Genomic DNA, 15,889 nt, shown 5'->3' with positions numbered 1-15,889 from the left:
ATGCAAAGCTCTCAGAACTATGACGGCACCCAGAAAGCATTCATTATCATTATTGTTTCTTAATCAAAGGACATTACTGTTGATCCCTCGGCGTGCTTCTCTGGATACTAGGCTGAAATTCTGCATTATCAGAAGGTTGGTTATTGATAGATATTGCTCAGTCCTTTAATAATAAGTAAGTAAATTTAAATAAATTTAAATTGTCTTATCTTGATGAATAAATGGCTGTTTTCTTTTGGTTGTTGTTTTTTGACCATCCTGGGTCTTTATTGGGGTGCACAGGCTTTTCTTGATTTGTGGCACATAGGCTTAGTTGCCCTGAGGAATATGTTTCGGACCTTATTAATAGTTTCCCAGCCAGGGATTGAACCCATGTCCTCTGCGTTGCAAGGTGGATTCTTAACTACTGGACCACAGGGAAGTCCCTAAATGGCTGTATTTTTATAACAGAATGTCTGCATTCTGCAGCTCCATCTTTTAAATGATTTTGTACCTCTTGGCACTTCCCATGGTCCAGGAGGCAGGAGGCTTCTTCTTTTTCATTATAGGCGTCAAACAGAGATACGGACAATCTCCTGATTCCTCCTCTTTTGGCGTGGCTTTGTGTTTTGAGCTCGGGTGTGTCTGATCACTCAAGGAGGAACAAAGCTGCCCTGCGGAGATCTGAGGTGTTGGGAACCCATCCAGTTTCCTCCTCCTGACCCTGACTCAGGTCTTCCCTGAAATCTTCTGTCAATCCCATTCTTTCTGTCAGCCGCCCTCCTTACATAACCCACATGGGTTTCTAAGGCCGAGGTCCGCAGAGGTGTTCTGTATCTAGCAAAAGAATTTGAGGTGGAGGTGGGGGTCCATATGTGTCACCAAAGTGAGTAATTGAAGTGGAAAGCGCTGGATGCTAACACTGAATGGAAGTGTGAAAGTGTTAGTTGCTCAGTTGTGCCCAGCTCTTTGCGACCCCATGGACCATAGCCCGTGAGGCTCCTCTATCCTTGGAATTCTCCAGGCAGGAATACTGCAGTGAGCAGCCATTCCCTTCTCCAGGTTATCTTCCTGACCCAGGGATTGAACCCGAGTCTTCCTCACTGCACGCAGATTCTTCACCATCTGAGACACCAGGGAAGCCCAACACTGAGTTCCATCAACAAATTTGAAATTTTGATCTGCCATAGACAACCTGGTTAATTGCCTTAGAAAACTTTTTAAGTATTGGTGAATTTTAAGCATTTGAAAACACTTTCTAATCTATTTTCAGCTTTTTAATGAGATGATTTGATATGCAAAGAGGTTATGTTCCGCAGACCCCAATGCCTTGTTTGTTTTAAATAATTATAAGAAGACCTTTAATTTCCATGAGATTGAGATTTTGGAGGCCAGGAGGGTACAGTGATTACGTCTAAAATCGTTTGACCTTGCTACTGTGGAAATTTTATTTATTTATTTTTCTAACCAGCTCATTGACCCTCCTTCCCCGTTTGTTTCACTGGCAGTAACTAACTTTTGTTCTTGTATTGCAGACTGCCATGGAGGAGTAGTGAAAGGATTGGGGAAGGGGTTGCCAAATTTGGCAAAAAAAAAAAATTTTTCAGGACACCTCATCCCATTTGAATCTCATACAAACAACAAATTTTTCTGCTATAACTATGTCCCGTGCCAGAGTTAAGTTTGAATTTTAGTGAAACAAGGAAACGTGTTTAGTTTAAGCATGGCCCATGCAATATTTGGGATATACTTAAATACTGAAAAATTTATTGCTTCTAAACAAGAAATCGACCCATTTGTTAGTTAGAAAAGGCAGTTCGATAACCCTCTGCTTTCTTAGCACAGAGCAGCACCCAGAAATGTGTGGAAGTCGTAATCCCAGCCTACCCTTTTCAAGTCTTAACTCCTCTGAGTTTAAAGCACTTTTTTTTTTTCTCAGGAAAGTTGGACTGACATAAAAAACACACGTGTCTGGAATTATCTCTGAGTCCTTTATAAACAAATGGCCAAGACTTGGAAGGGCACACCTTAGGTTACAGAATGTTTTCCTGGGCTGGGCTCCAAAGCTTCCTGACTCTGGAACAATAATGGGTTCTTTCCATGCGACTTTATGTATTTATTTTATGGCATTCTTGTGCCTTTTATCCCTTCATAGCCACTTGGAAAACATATTTGGGTCTTGCAGGAGCAGACGTACAGAAATTGTGGAGTGTTTTGTGTTCAGAGGCTCCATGTGCTGAGGATGGGGGACCCCCTCCCCATTCTTTCCCTCTTCCCTCCTCCCTTCCCCCTTATTCCCCCTCCTCCCCCTCCTTTCCCCCATCCTCCTTCCTCTCTAATCTCCCCTTCCTCCCTCCCCTCAGCCTTCTTCTTTTTCTTTTTCAAAATAATCATAAGAAAAAAATAATCATAAAGATATTATTCCTCATTATGTGCTTGTAAATATTTTTATTGGAAATTTTTGACTGATTTCTAAACATCCTGATGGGGAAGTAGGGTGTTTCTTCATGTGATAAATTCCTTAAGGAGAGATTTGAAGTTTTGACCTTTGAGTTTTCTTTTTTCTTTCAGTTTCCTTGCCATCTAAAAATTTACATTTCTCGTTAGGAAGCAAAAACCGCTATCACTGATGATAATGACTAAGACATGTGATTGGAATTCACATGTTAAGTTTAGTGAAATGAAAGTCATTCAGTCGTGTCTGACTCTTTGTGACCCCATGGACTATACAGTTCATGGAATTCTCCAGGCCAGAATACTGGAGTGGGTAGCCTCTCCCTTCTCCAGGGGATCTTCCCAACCCAGAGATTGAACCCAGGTCCCGCATTAAAAGTGGATTCTTTACCAGCTGAGCCATAAGGGAAGCCCAGGAATACTGAAGTGGGTAGCCTGTCCCTTCTCCAGCAGATCTTCCCAACCGAGGAATTGAATTGGGATCCTCTGCATTGCAAATAGTCAAAACTATGGTTTTTCCAGTAATCATGTATATATGTGAGTTGGACTCTAAAGAAAGCTGAGCGTTTAAGAATTGATGCTTTTGAACTGTGGTGTTGGACAAGACTCTTGAGAGTCCCTTGGACTGCAAGGAGATCCAGCCAGTCCATCCTGAAGGAAATCAGTCCTAAATATAATTGAAAGGACTGATGCTGAAGCTGAAACTCCAATACTTTGGCCACCTGATGTGACGAACTGACTCATTGCAAAAGACCCTGATGCTGGGAAAGATTGAAGGCAGGAGGAGAAGGGGACGACAGAGGACGAGATGCTTGGATGGCATCACCGACTCAATGGACATGAGTTTGAGCAAGCTCTGGGAGTTGGTGATGGACAGGGAAGCCTGGGGTGCTGCAGTCCGTGGGGTCGCAAAGAGTCAGATACAACTGAGCGACTGAACTGAACTCCTGCATTGCAGGTGGATTCTTTACCAACTGAGCTATCAGGGAAGCCCCATTTTAAGTTTAATAGTGACAATTCATTCATCAAGTATAACATGTCAGAACTAGGAGGAATCTTACATTTGATCTAGTCTTAACACTTTCCTCATTAGAGGAAATAGAGACTCAGAGATGTGAAGTGACTTCCCGAAAGTCACACAGCAAAGCTAGTGGCAAAGTTTGAGAGCAGGTACCTGGGTTGCCTAACATGGCAGAGCTTTCTTCCAGCTGTTGAAGAAAAAATTCAGTATTAAAATTAAAATACTCAAATGCCCCAACTCTGATTTTAGCAGTTTTTTGGTGGAAGTCTTTGTGAAATACTGTGTCTTCTGAAGTTGAAGTGGCCGCTGTGGCGTGCACTTTAATCTTTTCTCGGTCTCGCTGTTGCCAGCGTCGCCTTTGAACATCAGTTATTGTTTATGTTTAACACCCGGATGCCCTTTGCTTCTGTGAATAAAGTCATCCCCGTCGCTGAGGTTTTGTTTCATTAGTGTCAGTTACATGCAGTCAACTGGGATCCAAAAATATTAAATGGAAAACTCCAGAAATTAATAATTCTATTTTATTACTGTTATTTTATTATCATCATTATTGTTTTATTATCAGCTATTGTCCCTGCATTGCAAGGTGGATTCTTAACCTCTGGACCACTGGGGAAGCCTTTCTGCTTCTAATATGAAATTTGCTGCTTTGGTTTTTTCCACGTGCATTTTCTTTTCTCTGTGAGGCGTGGTCCTCTGTTGTCTTGTCTTCCCCTCAGTGTGCGGTGCTGAGCTGGAGTGCTCAGTCTGTGCCTAGAAGTAAATATGTGTCGAGTGACACCTATTGTGGCTTGTCTTCGGCCGTTACTGCTCACCTGCTGGATGTCAGTGTTGTCTTGATGGTTGACGTTGTCTTCTGAGTGACTCCTGGAATGTAAGAAGCTATGTGATACCCTTTAATTGGTCTAAATGTGTAAAATGTTATAAGGGATCAGACAGGCCGTACTCACCATTTCTGGGTCTAATGGGGGTACTTCTGCATTTTGGAGGTAGAGTAACTGAGGCAAAGAAAGGGAGTTTGAAGTCACCAAGGATGTACAATGAGAAACATTGAATCAAAAAGATGTCAACCTAATCCTATCCATGAGTAGGCAGAAATGATGTTTTTCTTTGAATGAAAACCCCCAGTGCCAAAGCCTTCATGAGTAGCACTGAGGTGTAACTCGTTCGTGTGGTGGGTCAGATAATAACATTCTCCTGCCCCTGCTATCAACCCCCCATAATGGGCAAGTCCTGATTCCGAAACTTGTGAATACATCACCTTATGTGGTGAAAAGGACTTTGCAGACGTGATTAAGTTAAGGATATTGAGTTCTAGAGATTATGTTGGATTTTTCCAGTGAGCCCAGTGTAATTACAAAGGTCTTTATAAAGGGAGGTGTGTGTGTGGGGGTCAGTCAGAGGAGATGAGATGACAGGTCAGAGGCAGAGGTTTAGTAATGCAGGGCCATGAGCAGCTTCTGGAAGCAGGAAAAGACAGGGCATGAGCCAGGAATCCTGCTCTGCCAGTTCCTTCATTTGCGGGCCAGTAACACCCATTTCAGATTTCTGACCTCTGAACTGGGGACGGATACATGTATGTGGTTTTAAGCTGCTGAGTTTGTGGTATTTTGTTACAGCAGCAGCCAGAAACTAATACAGTCAGCTTCAGAAGAAATTTATAATTTCCCAATTCCTGTTGGGCTCTGAGTGCCCCCAGATGCTTGGACTGAATGAAAAGAAGAGAATCTCACATGATCCCAAGCTTGAACACTTTTGATTTCTACGTATTCTCAAAAGATCAAAGGAAGAGCTCTCACACAAACTCCCCCACATGCTCTGCAGCAACACACGCACTTTCTCTCTCTCTCTCTCACACACACACACACACACAGACACCCACACACACACAGACACACACACACACAGACACACACACAGACACAGACACACAGACACCCACACACACACAGACACACAGACACACACACACACACAGACACACAGACACCCACACACACACACAGACACACACACACACACACAGACACACAGACACACAGACACATACACAGACACACAGACACACAGACACCCACACACACACAGACACCCACACACACACAGACACACACACACACACACAGACACAAACACAGACACAGACACACAGACACCCACACACACACAGACACACACACACACAGACACACAGACACACACACACACAGACACACAGACACCCACACACACACAGACACACAGACACACACACACACACAGACACACAGACACATACACAGACACACAGACACACAGACACCCACACACACACAGACACCCACACACACACAGACACACACACACACACACAGACACATACACAGACACACAGACACACAGACACACACAGACACACAGACACCCACACACACACAGACACACACACACACATAGACACACAGACACCCACACACACACAGACACACACACACACACACACAGACACACAGACACACAGACACCCACACACACACAGACACAGACACACACACACACACACACACACACACACACACACATGCCCGCCTGCACTTCAGAGGCAATGACTGAGAGAAAGAACGAATGTTTCAGTTGACGTTAATGGCTGAATGCCTCCATTGTGCAGATGCTGCCCAGATTCTGAAAGATGCTCTGGTAAAGGAAAGATCCAAACCCCAAACCTTTCATGTACAATGTCAGCATTAGACATTTTCTGTCAGAAGAAACCCAACCCTTCCCTTTTAAAACGTCTGCTCTCCACACAAACATTTAAATGATGTTTGGCATGTTAAACACTTTTATCAGTGTCATTTAAAGTATGTTATGAAATGTCCTCAGATGCCTTAGGGAAATGATTATCATTTCTTGTCTGCTAATCAGGTGAGCAATTTCTGTGCAAGTGAGGGGTGGGGTGGGAAAGGGCTCAAAGGCCTGGGGTTCTCAGAGGGGTGGGGTTCCCTTTGTAATGAAGAACTTTGGCTGTGCGAGAAGGCTACTGATTATTTTTTTTAAAAAAATACTTATTTCTTTTTCAGCTTGTGCAGTCTAGTTCCCTGACCAGGGATTGAACACAGGCCCCCTGGACCACCAGGGAAGTCCAGCTACTAGTTAGTTTTCAAGCAGAGCTGAAGACAGGGCCTTTTCTGTACTTCTGGAGCAGTCAAGAGATGAGGTACTAGTTTTATAGTCAGAGTGGAAGGTGATGAGTTGCTGGTGGATATACTCTGACCATATGGGGCATTGAAGAAGTCAGGGATTTGTGAAGAGGGGAGTCAGACCACAGATGCTTTCCCAACGTTCCCAGAACGTGGGACCCAGTGGTCATTTAGTTCTTACTCTGAGTTCAAGTTCGTTTCCTGATCCTTTATTAAATTTGTTAGAATAGTCCTTCTGTTTTATGTTTTTTGGATTTTTTTGGCCCTCATGTGGGATCTTAGCTTTCCAGATTGAACCCAGGGACTGAACCTGCACTTCTTGCATTGGAAGGGGAAGTCTTAACCCTGGACCTCCAGGGAATTCCCCATATGCAGTGGATCTTTAAGGGCAGATTAGTTTTCCCCATAATCTATCATAATTGGTAATTCATGAAGTTATGGTCTAGTGATTTAAATTTTTCGAGAAGTTAGTACACATTGTATGTTGTTGTTCAGTTGCTAAGTCCTGTCTGACTGCAACCCCGTGGACGGCAGCACTCCAGGCTTCTCTGTCCTTCACGCTCTCCCTCAGCTTGCTCAAACTCATGTCCATCGAGTCAGTGAGATCCAACCATCTCATCCTCTGTCGTCCCCTTCTCCTCCTGCCTTCAGTCTTTCCCAGCATCAGGGTCTTTTCCAATGAGTCAGCTCTTTGCATCAGGAGGCTAAAATATTGGAGCTTCAGCTTCAGTCCTTCCAATGAATATTTAGGGTTGATTTCCTTTAGGATTGACTGATTTGATCTCCCTGTTGTCTAAGGGACTCTCAAGAGTCTACTCCAGTACCACAGTTTGAATACTTGTGTCTTTTGAGCAAGATGGACAGAATGCAGTGTCCTTCTCTCTTTTGAACTTGGTGTCCCCCTCACTCACTCATCCCGTGAAAAGGAATGGTGTAGCATGCAGTTGTGTGATCCCAGCCACATAACCCTCTTGAGTGAACCAGGGAGAAGCAGCCTCTTCCCTATGGTTTCTTAGTGTCCACCGAGCCTCATTGACTTCAGGGTAGGTGTTTATGACCTTTACCTTGTCACCATAATTTAAAACAGGCCGATGATTTCTGCATAGAGAGGGCCCTGAGCCCTACCTTGTCTGCCGAGGTTGGCCATTTGGTTACTTGCCCCACACTTGGGCATGAGCAGAAGGCGTGAAGGCTGTGTCCCTTTCCTCGTTTCTTTCTGTCTTTCATTTTTAAAAACGATTTGTTTATTTTTTAGAATTTCTGACTGTTCTGGGTCTCTGTAGACTCACGCAGCTTTCTCTTTTGCAGTGAGCGGGGGCTATTCTCCAGTTGCAGTGTGAGGGCTTCTCACTGCGGTGCGTCTCCTGTGGCTCCCGGCTCTAGAGCACAGGCTCAATAGCTGTGGTGCACGGGCTTAGTTGCTCTGCAGCATATGGGAACTTCCCGGGCCAGGATCAAACCCATGTCCTCCGCATTGGCTGGTGGATTCTTAACCACTGAGCCACCAAGGAAGCCCTCCCCATATCTTGATGTTGTTCTGGACTGGAGGTCTAGGTCTGTTGCCTTAAACAAGACAACTACACTCTTCATCCTTAGAGAGGGACGGTTTTCCCCACAAGACCCGTGCATCACGTTTCCCCAAGTTTTCATACCGCTTGTGTCCCCTTGCTATTCATAAGTAATCTTTAAGATTAAAAACTGCATCTTGAGAAAGCTGCAACAGGAGTAACAAGGGGAAAAGTCATGTATTTTTATAAACACTCAGCTGCTGGTCTTTTCTCTTTTATTCGAAGGTGAAAGCGTTATGTAAGGAAGGTCTCATAGAGAGTTTTAGAATTTCAGAATGAAAGGAGGTCTTAGATGAACTCACCAAATAGCCAATTAATTCATTCAACCAGAAAGACTTAGTGGACACCCACTGAGTGGAGGATTCTGTGCTGGGAACTATGCTTATTACACGTTGAACTCCACAGCGGTGGTCCCTGTCTCACGGAGCTCATACTTTAGGGGGTGATGGACAATATTCCAGTAATTGGGGAAGAAAAATCTCTAATCAGAAGCTTAAACAAACTACAGCAAGTCCACTGTAGGAGAGGTTAAGGAGCTCTAAGAGCATATGAGGGGAAGGGACCAGATCTAGTCTGGGGGAAGGGGGCAGTGGATGTTCGAACAGATTAAGAGGATGATCGGGATTAATTGGAAGAAGGAGGAGGGAAGTTGGGTCTACCCAAAGGTTTGGCAGCCTGGGAGCGGGATCCTCTTGAAGTCTTAAACCAGAGTCCTTATAGAAGGAAGTCGAGTGAAGAAAGGAGAAAAGGTGATATTTTGTGAGCTGTGGTTGTCAGAATGTCCAGGAGTCAATTTGACAGGATGTCCATTTCTTTTCCCCTCTCTTTTATGGCTGCCAGTTAGACCTTTGTACTGTTCACTGGCTCCACAGTCACATCAAACAAAATAAGAAAGAAGAGGAAGTGACATGCTCACTTCTTAGGCTTTACTTTAAATCCTGGTATGGATTTATTTGGGAGGGAGTTTGAAATGGCAGTCCAAAATGATCCCCTCCTTGGGACATCCGTAAAACTTAATCATTTAAACGTTGTTTTTAACACTTTGCTGCATTCACTTTTTTTTCCCCTTTGTTTTATGTTCAAAGGCATGCTTCCTAGGGTAGTAATTGATTTATTCTGCCTCTTTCAGACTGTATCATTGTGTTGTTATTTTTTAATTTGTGAAAAGATATGGTCACCATATTTATATTTTTCTGTAAAATCTTTAACATTTTATTAATCTACCAAATCTCCATCCTGAGAAATAACACAATATCTTTTCTGATATGGGTTTATCTGACGTGCTCCACGGCATTCACAGGTATGCAGTGTTCACAGAATTGACTGGAGACGGCTTAGAAAAATGACATGGAATATAATCTACCTCGTAAATCACTGATCCTATTAACATACATATTCAAGATGTGACTCTAAAACATTATTTGGGAGGCAGTTTTTAAAAAACTTTTTATTTTATATGGGCGTATAGCTGGTTAGCAAAGTTGTGATAGTTTCAGGTGACCAGCGAAGGGACTCAACCACAGATATACACTATAGATACCTGCTTCCCCCCAAACTCTCCTCCCATTCAGGCTGCCATGTAACACTGAGCAGAGTTCCCGTGCTATACACTAGATCCTGGTTGGTTATCCGTTTTAAATGGAGCAGTGTGTACCTGACCATCCCAAACTCCCTAACTGTCCATCCCTTCCCTCATCCTTCCCCACTGGGAAGCAGTTTTGCAGCCAGAGACAGAACCTGCTCTAGAGGTGCTGGGTCCAGGAGCCTTCGAGTTTGGTCTCAGTTAACCACCTCATGCTTTAGGAAGTTTTAGGATGAGATTCTGGACCCACTGTCCTCTGTTGGCATTGCCTCTCGGAGCCAGCTTTACGGCTGTCGCCTAATGAGGTAGACCTCCAGTCTCCGAACACCCATGTGGGTCCTCCAGGCCTTACTGTAGAGCTCCCATGTAGACTAGTATGCTCAGCTGCTCAGTCGCGGGCGACTCTTTGCGACCCCGTGGACTGTAGCCTGCCGGGCTCCTCTGTCCTTGGAATTTTCCAGGTAAGAATACTGCAGTGGGTTGCCATTTCCATCTTAGGCAGCCTGCCCACATTGGTTTATCCTATTTGGTTTATCAAGCTACCGTAGCTCCCTTCTTCAGCCTCCTTTGGCTGTTAGAGAATGAAATAAAATAAGTCTTTTAAGAAGTAGCTTTTATGTTCCCTGATTTTTAAAATGAATACCTTCATTAGAAATGTGTATTTTTCTAGAGCCTATTATACAGAGTGAAGTAAGTCAGAAAGAGAAAGATAAATATTGTATACTAACGCATACATATGGAATCTAGAAATATGGTACCAAAGAACGTATTTGCAGGGCAGCAATGGAGAAACGGACATGCAGAACGAACTTATGGACGTGGGGAGAGGGGAGGAGACGGTGAGATGTTGAGAGAGTAACGTGGAAACTTACTTTACCATATGTTTAATAGATTGCCAATGGAATTTGCTGTATGGCTCAGGAAACTCAAACAGGGGCTCTGTATCAACTTAGAGGGATGGGATGGGGAGGGAGATGGGAAGGAGGTTCAGGAGGGAGGGACTGTACGTATACCTATGGCTGATTCATGTTGAGGTTTGACAGAAAGCAACAACATTCTTTAAAGCAATTATCCTTCAGTTAAAAAATAAATTAAAAAAAATGTGTGTTTTATATACTTGTTTATAAAGGTATGAGCAGGGCTTCCCTGGTAGTTCAGCTGGTAAAGAATCTGCCTGCAATGTAGGAGACATTGGTTCCATTCCTGGGTCGGGAAGATCACCGGAAGAAGGGATAGGTTACTCACTCCAGCATTTTTGGGCTTCCCTGGTGGCTCAGACAATAAGAATCCACCTGCAATGGGGGAGACCTGGGCTCGATCCCTGGGTGGGGAAGATCCCCTGAAGGAGGGCATGGCAACCCAGGCCAGCATTCTTGCCTGGAGAATCCCCATGGACAGAGGAGCCTGGTGGGCTACAGTCCGTGAGGTCACAAAGAGTCAGATACGACTGAGCTACTAAGCATAGCATAAAGGTATGAACACATTAATTAGTTGAATAATTATGAACAGTTGTTTCTATCTTATAGGGTTTTATTTTCACTTCTTAAAATATTTTATATTTTAATTAAAAATTTCAAGAGAGAGCCTTTTATTTAATAAAGCACAGCTTCATCAGTTTATGATTTGCTCTTCTTTTTAAAAACATTGTAATTTATTTATATTGAGGTATAATTGACATGCAACAACATTATGTTTCTATTCTGTAGCTTTAAGTTGTAAAAGAAAGAAGTCACTTGACACACCATAATGCCTTGGAATTGGATCTGTTACAAAGTTGGGCTCTATGTGTAAGTTCGTAAAAAGAGCCCACAGTTTTTTGAAACTTGCACCACATAAGAGAGAGATGGGTCTGTATGTGTTGATTTTGAAGCACCAACTCTGCCAGAGACCAGGCAGATCACTGCAAGAACCACTCTGTTTTTAACCTTTGAGTTTTTTTTGGAGAAAATGAATAGGCTAGCATGTTGGAACTGTTTGTTTTAAGTAGGTTTAGTTTTGTGTTTTCAAAGCAAGATCAGAGAAAAGGAAAATTCTATACACCTTATGCATGGCTTCCTAGATAAGCAGATGATTTCTAAGAAACACTACAATATTGTTTTGAAGAATAAAGCTATTTCTTTATTCATCTTTAAGGCTGTGTATTTTTTGTTTATTTGGTCAATTAAGAACAGCAATTTAAGGAAGAAAAAAGTTCATTTTTACCTATCATAGATTGCAATGGCTAAATAATTTGAAGGTGCCTGGTTAAGAGTATATATACGTTGGAGGATCACACAAGTTGGTGAAAACCAGTATTTCCTACTCATTTCCAAGGCAGTGTACTTTGCTATTTATGCACTTGTTCAATTATGAAGAACCATAATATAAGGAAGCCACTTTCATTTTGACCTATTGAAATTATACAGTATAATGCTTAAGTAATCTGAAGTTTTTCTGGTTAAGCGCATATACACGTATATACATTGATGGATAAGGTAATTATGAAAAGCCGTTGAAAAGCTGCAGAAACCTGTTGTTTGTGTGTTAGTATTTCAGATCGGCATAATACATGTCGTCAGGTTTCCTGTATCCTTGTTGTGGGGGGAAACACACGGACCTCTACATTTTTTTATTATTTATTTATTTTCTCTAGTTGCGGCAAGGGGGGCTACTCTTTAGTTGTGTGGAGTGTGGGCTTCTTGTTGTGGTGGCTTCTTTTATTGGGGAGCACAGGCTCTAGGGTGTGTAGCCTTTGGTAGTTTTGGCACACGGGCTTACTAGCTCTGGCACTCGGGCTCTAGAGCACAGGCTCAGTAGCTGGGGCTCCGGGCTCTAGAGCACAGGCTCAGTAGCTGTGGCGCATGGGCTTAGCTGCTCTGCAGCATATGGCATCTTCTCGGATCAGGGGTCGAACCCATGTCTCCTGCATTGGCAGGCGGACTCTTTACCACTGAACCACCAGGGAAGCCCCCTAAATTTTTACTTACCACTCTCCGCTCCTTCCCTATCAGTCGTCTCTTCCCTACCCCCATCATTTCTTCCTTGATAATAAAATGCCAACTTTGTTCAGACCTCTACCCTCTATGCTCTTTAGGTAGGTGGTGTGAGACCTGAGGGCTGAAACATGACTGGCCAGCGCTTTCAGTGCTCAACTCTGTTCATTAGAATCGCTCTGGGAGCTTTAAATACAGATGCTTGGGCTCAGCCCAAGGAGATTCTGATTTCCTGGTCTAGGGTAGGACGTGGCTTAAGCCCTTGAAATGGGTTCTTTGTAACTTGTAGCTGAAAGCATTCGGTTTGACACAGCATAAGTAAAGTGACCATATAATTCATCATTCAACTCTGAAATGTTCCTCAATGTCCTCTGGATTCCTACCTCCCACTCTTAGGCTTTTGAAGTGGTTTGGGTCAAGCACACTTCTATTCCAGCGTGAAAAACATTAGTGAGTTGTTTTGCTTCATCAGCACTTTCTTAGATAAAGCAGGTTATATGTGTTTTAAGTTCTAGACACTGACTTCATTAATGATACCTTTGAGGTAACATAGTGTGATGGTTGTTGGTCACTGAATTCTGGGAAGCTGTTTATGGTTCCAGAGAGATGAAATTGATAAAGACTAGAGGGCAGAATATAAAAAGAGCTTAAAGATGATCTGTGAACAAATCATAAAACTAAAGTCATAAACATCTGCCAAAAAAAATCCACATAAGGAAAATATGTTTAAAAAAAAGCAGTGCTGAATTCATAAAAGGTTCAATAACCAAAATGTTCTTAAAGGGAAAAACATGCACAATGAAGAAAACATTTAAAAAAGAGAGTCTTGATAAAATCTGATCTCTGGTGGTAAATGCTATTTCTCAATCACATCTAAAATTTTACCCTGAATTATGTGTTCTGGTTGACAGCTTTGTTCATTTTTTCCCTTGAAAATGAATAGTCAGTGCATGCTAAGTTGCTTCAGTCGTGTCTGCCTCTGTGCAACCCTATGGACTGTAGCCTGCCAGGCTTCTCTGTCCCTGGGTTTCTCTAGGCAAGAATCCTGGAGTGGGTTGCCATGCCCTCCTCCAGGGGATCTTGTGGATTCTCCTTCTTTCAACTCCCTTATGTATTATTGTGTTAACTTTCCCTGCCACACTCAGATGCAAGGTATTATGACATTCAAGATGAGTAATGATGTAAGGACTTCCTCTATTGTTTATCAGTGCGATTTCAAAACATTCTGTCCCAGGAAGAGACGACAGTGACTCAGAAAATCCTGTTGGAGTTGAATGATATTGTAAGAAACCATTTGGAAATCACCGTCTGACATTTGGGCACCTGGGACTCTGACCTCATTTCATTGCCCCACCCCCTTACACATTTAATTTTGAGGGTGCCGTTCTTTTTAGGGCCACGACTGGTTTCTTGTCCACACTGATGAATTCACTGCATAGCAGTGAACCCGAGTTATCACTACTGATGATTTGGTTCTTGCTCTTAGAAATGTTTCTTCCTTGGCTAAGTGGGCTCGAATGCATCCCTCGCAAGTTTTGCTTTTTTAAAATCCAGCTTTCAACTTCCATCTATTCCTTCGTCCAGACCGTCCTTGTGGGTATGTATGGAGACTGGCTTTTGTCTTATTGTTTTCCAAGAACAAAAGGGTTTGGAACGTTTTGGTCCCCAAGATTGAATATTTTTCAGTTGTATTTTCTACAAGTATTTCTGATGTGTACAGACATGCCCAACTATGGTAGTTTGTGTGGACTGTCTTAAAAATGAATTATTATTATTAAGGGTTTGATGGAAAAGCTTCCCAGGAAGCCTTCTGCTTTGGATGCTGGTGAGAAGAACCCATTAGATGAAGCACACCAAATATTGGCCTCTTTCCTGCCTTTCTTCTCTGTTGCACCTCCTGTGAGGCAACCCTGGTCCTAACGGTTTGTGAACAATTTGAGTAGCTCCCTCATATTTCTCTCCTGGAGTAATTAAACATCGTTTCTTGGAAATGTAAACAAGAGACTCAGAATTCAGTTGCGGTAATGTATTTGGCAGAGGAATTGTGTGTTGGGAAAAGAAAAATATCCTGGAGTGAGTTTCAGTTTTGCAGATAAGGAAACTGGCTTTATTTAGCCAATTGGAACAATACTGGACCTTGTACCCTGATGACAGTACTTTCTCTTCCCAGAGTCTACCTGGGCTCAAGACCAACTTCCAAATAAAACTTGAAAGCAAATGGCACCAGACAGAAACCGAGCCCTGTAAACTAAGTTTTTATGCTATGGTTCCATAAAAATAATGTATTTGCCTTCAAAATGAGCTTAGAACAGAACCACGGTCTGAGAGACAGTTTCGCCTCTGCCCTTAAGATGACAGCATCCTTCCACCCCCTGTCCTCGGTTGTAAGCCTGGCCTGTAAAAAAAATTAAAGGGAGAATGTGGTGCAAGTGCATTTGGGAGGGGGCTGATGTTTGTCTATTATTTAGTGAGCTTCTAAAAATGAAAGTAAGTGTAACTTCTTAAGTCACTTCCAGGTTCCTCCCAGAGAACTTTAAGTGGTACTGTATTGAAAAACAGAAGTGAACTATCGTTTTTTAATTTCTTTTTTAACTGGAAGAAAATCGCTTTACAATGTTGCGTTGGTTTCTGCTGAACAACAGCGTGAAACAGCCATAATTATACATATATCCCCTCCCTCTTTAGCCTGCCTCCCTTCCCTCCCCTTCCCGCCCTTCTGGGTCATCACAGAGCTGGAACTGAGCTTGCTGTGCTATAGAGCAACTTCCCACCAGCTGTCTATTTATACACAATAGTGTATATATGTCAATGCTCTTTTCTCCATTTGTCTCAGCCATAAAAAGGAACAAATTTGAGTCAGTGGTAGTGAGGTAGATGAACCTGAAGCCTATCATATGGGGTGAAATAAGTCAGGAAGAGAAAAACAAATACCATATATTAAAGCTTATATGGAATCTAGAAAAATGGTACTGATAAACCTACTTGCAGGGAAGGAATGGAGATACAAATGTAGGGAACAGACTTGTCATTTGTTTGTTTGTTTTTAAATACCCCAGAATAAATCTCCTTTTCTGTTGTGAGTAACTGATCTGAAATTTTTTTTTATACATGTTTTTAAGAGGTGGTATCAAGAAATG

General features: G+C 42.7%; 1 protein-coding gene across 2 annotated transcripts in view; it reads left to right on the top strand.

Annotated features, from left to right (window-relative positions):
- LRCH1 (leucine rich repeats and calponin homology domain containing 1) overlaps positions 1–15,889 on the top strand; it is a 222,550-nt gene that overhangs the window by 62,412 nt on the left and 144,249 nt on the right. The window contains exon 1 of one of the 2 annotated variants that reach the window (XM_055426088.2): positions 13,641–14,349. The exons of the other annotated variant lie outside the window; for it this stretch is intronic. Within the exon in view, the coding sequence (XP_055282063.2) occupies positions 14,175–14,349 (175 nt within the window). The 5' untranslated portion in view covers positions 13,641–14,174. Of the gene's footprint in view, positions 1–13,640; positions 14,350–15,889 lie in introns of those variants that run through there. 2 annotated transcript variants of the gene reach the window in all.

The sequence above is a fragment of the Moschus berezovskii genome, chromosome 13, assembly GCF_049115385.1.
Source record: "Moschus berezovskii isolate FMDL1 chromosome 13, NW_MosBer_1.0, whole genome shotgun sequence".
NCBI classification, from domain to species: domain Eukaryota; kingdom Metazoa; phylum Chordata; class Mammalia; order Artiodactyla; family Moschidae; genus Moschus; species Moschus berezovskii.
The sequence above is the reverse complement of the archived record's forward strand: the minus strand, read 5'-3'. Positions and strand labels throughout refer to the sequence as shown.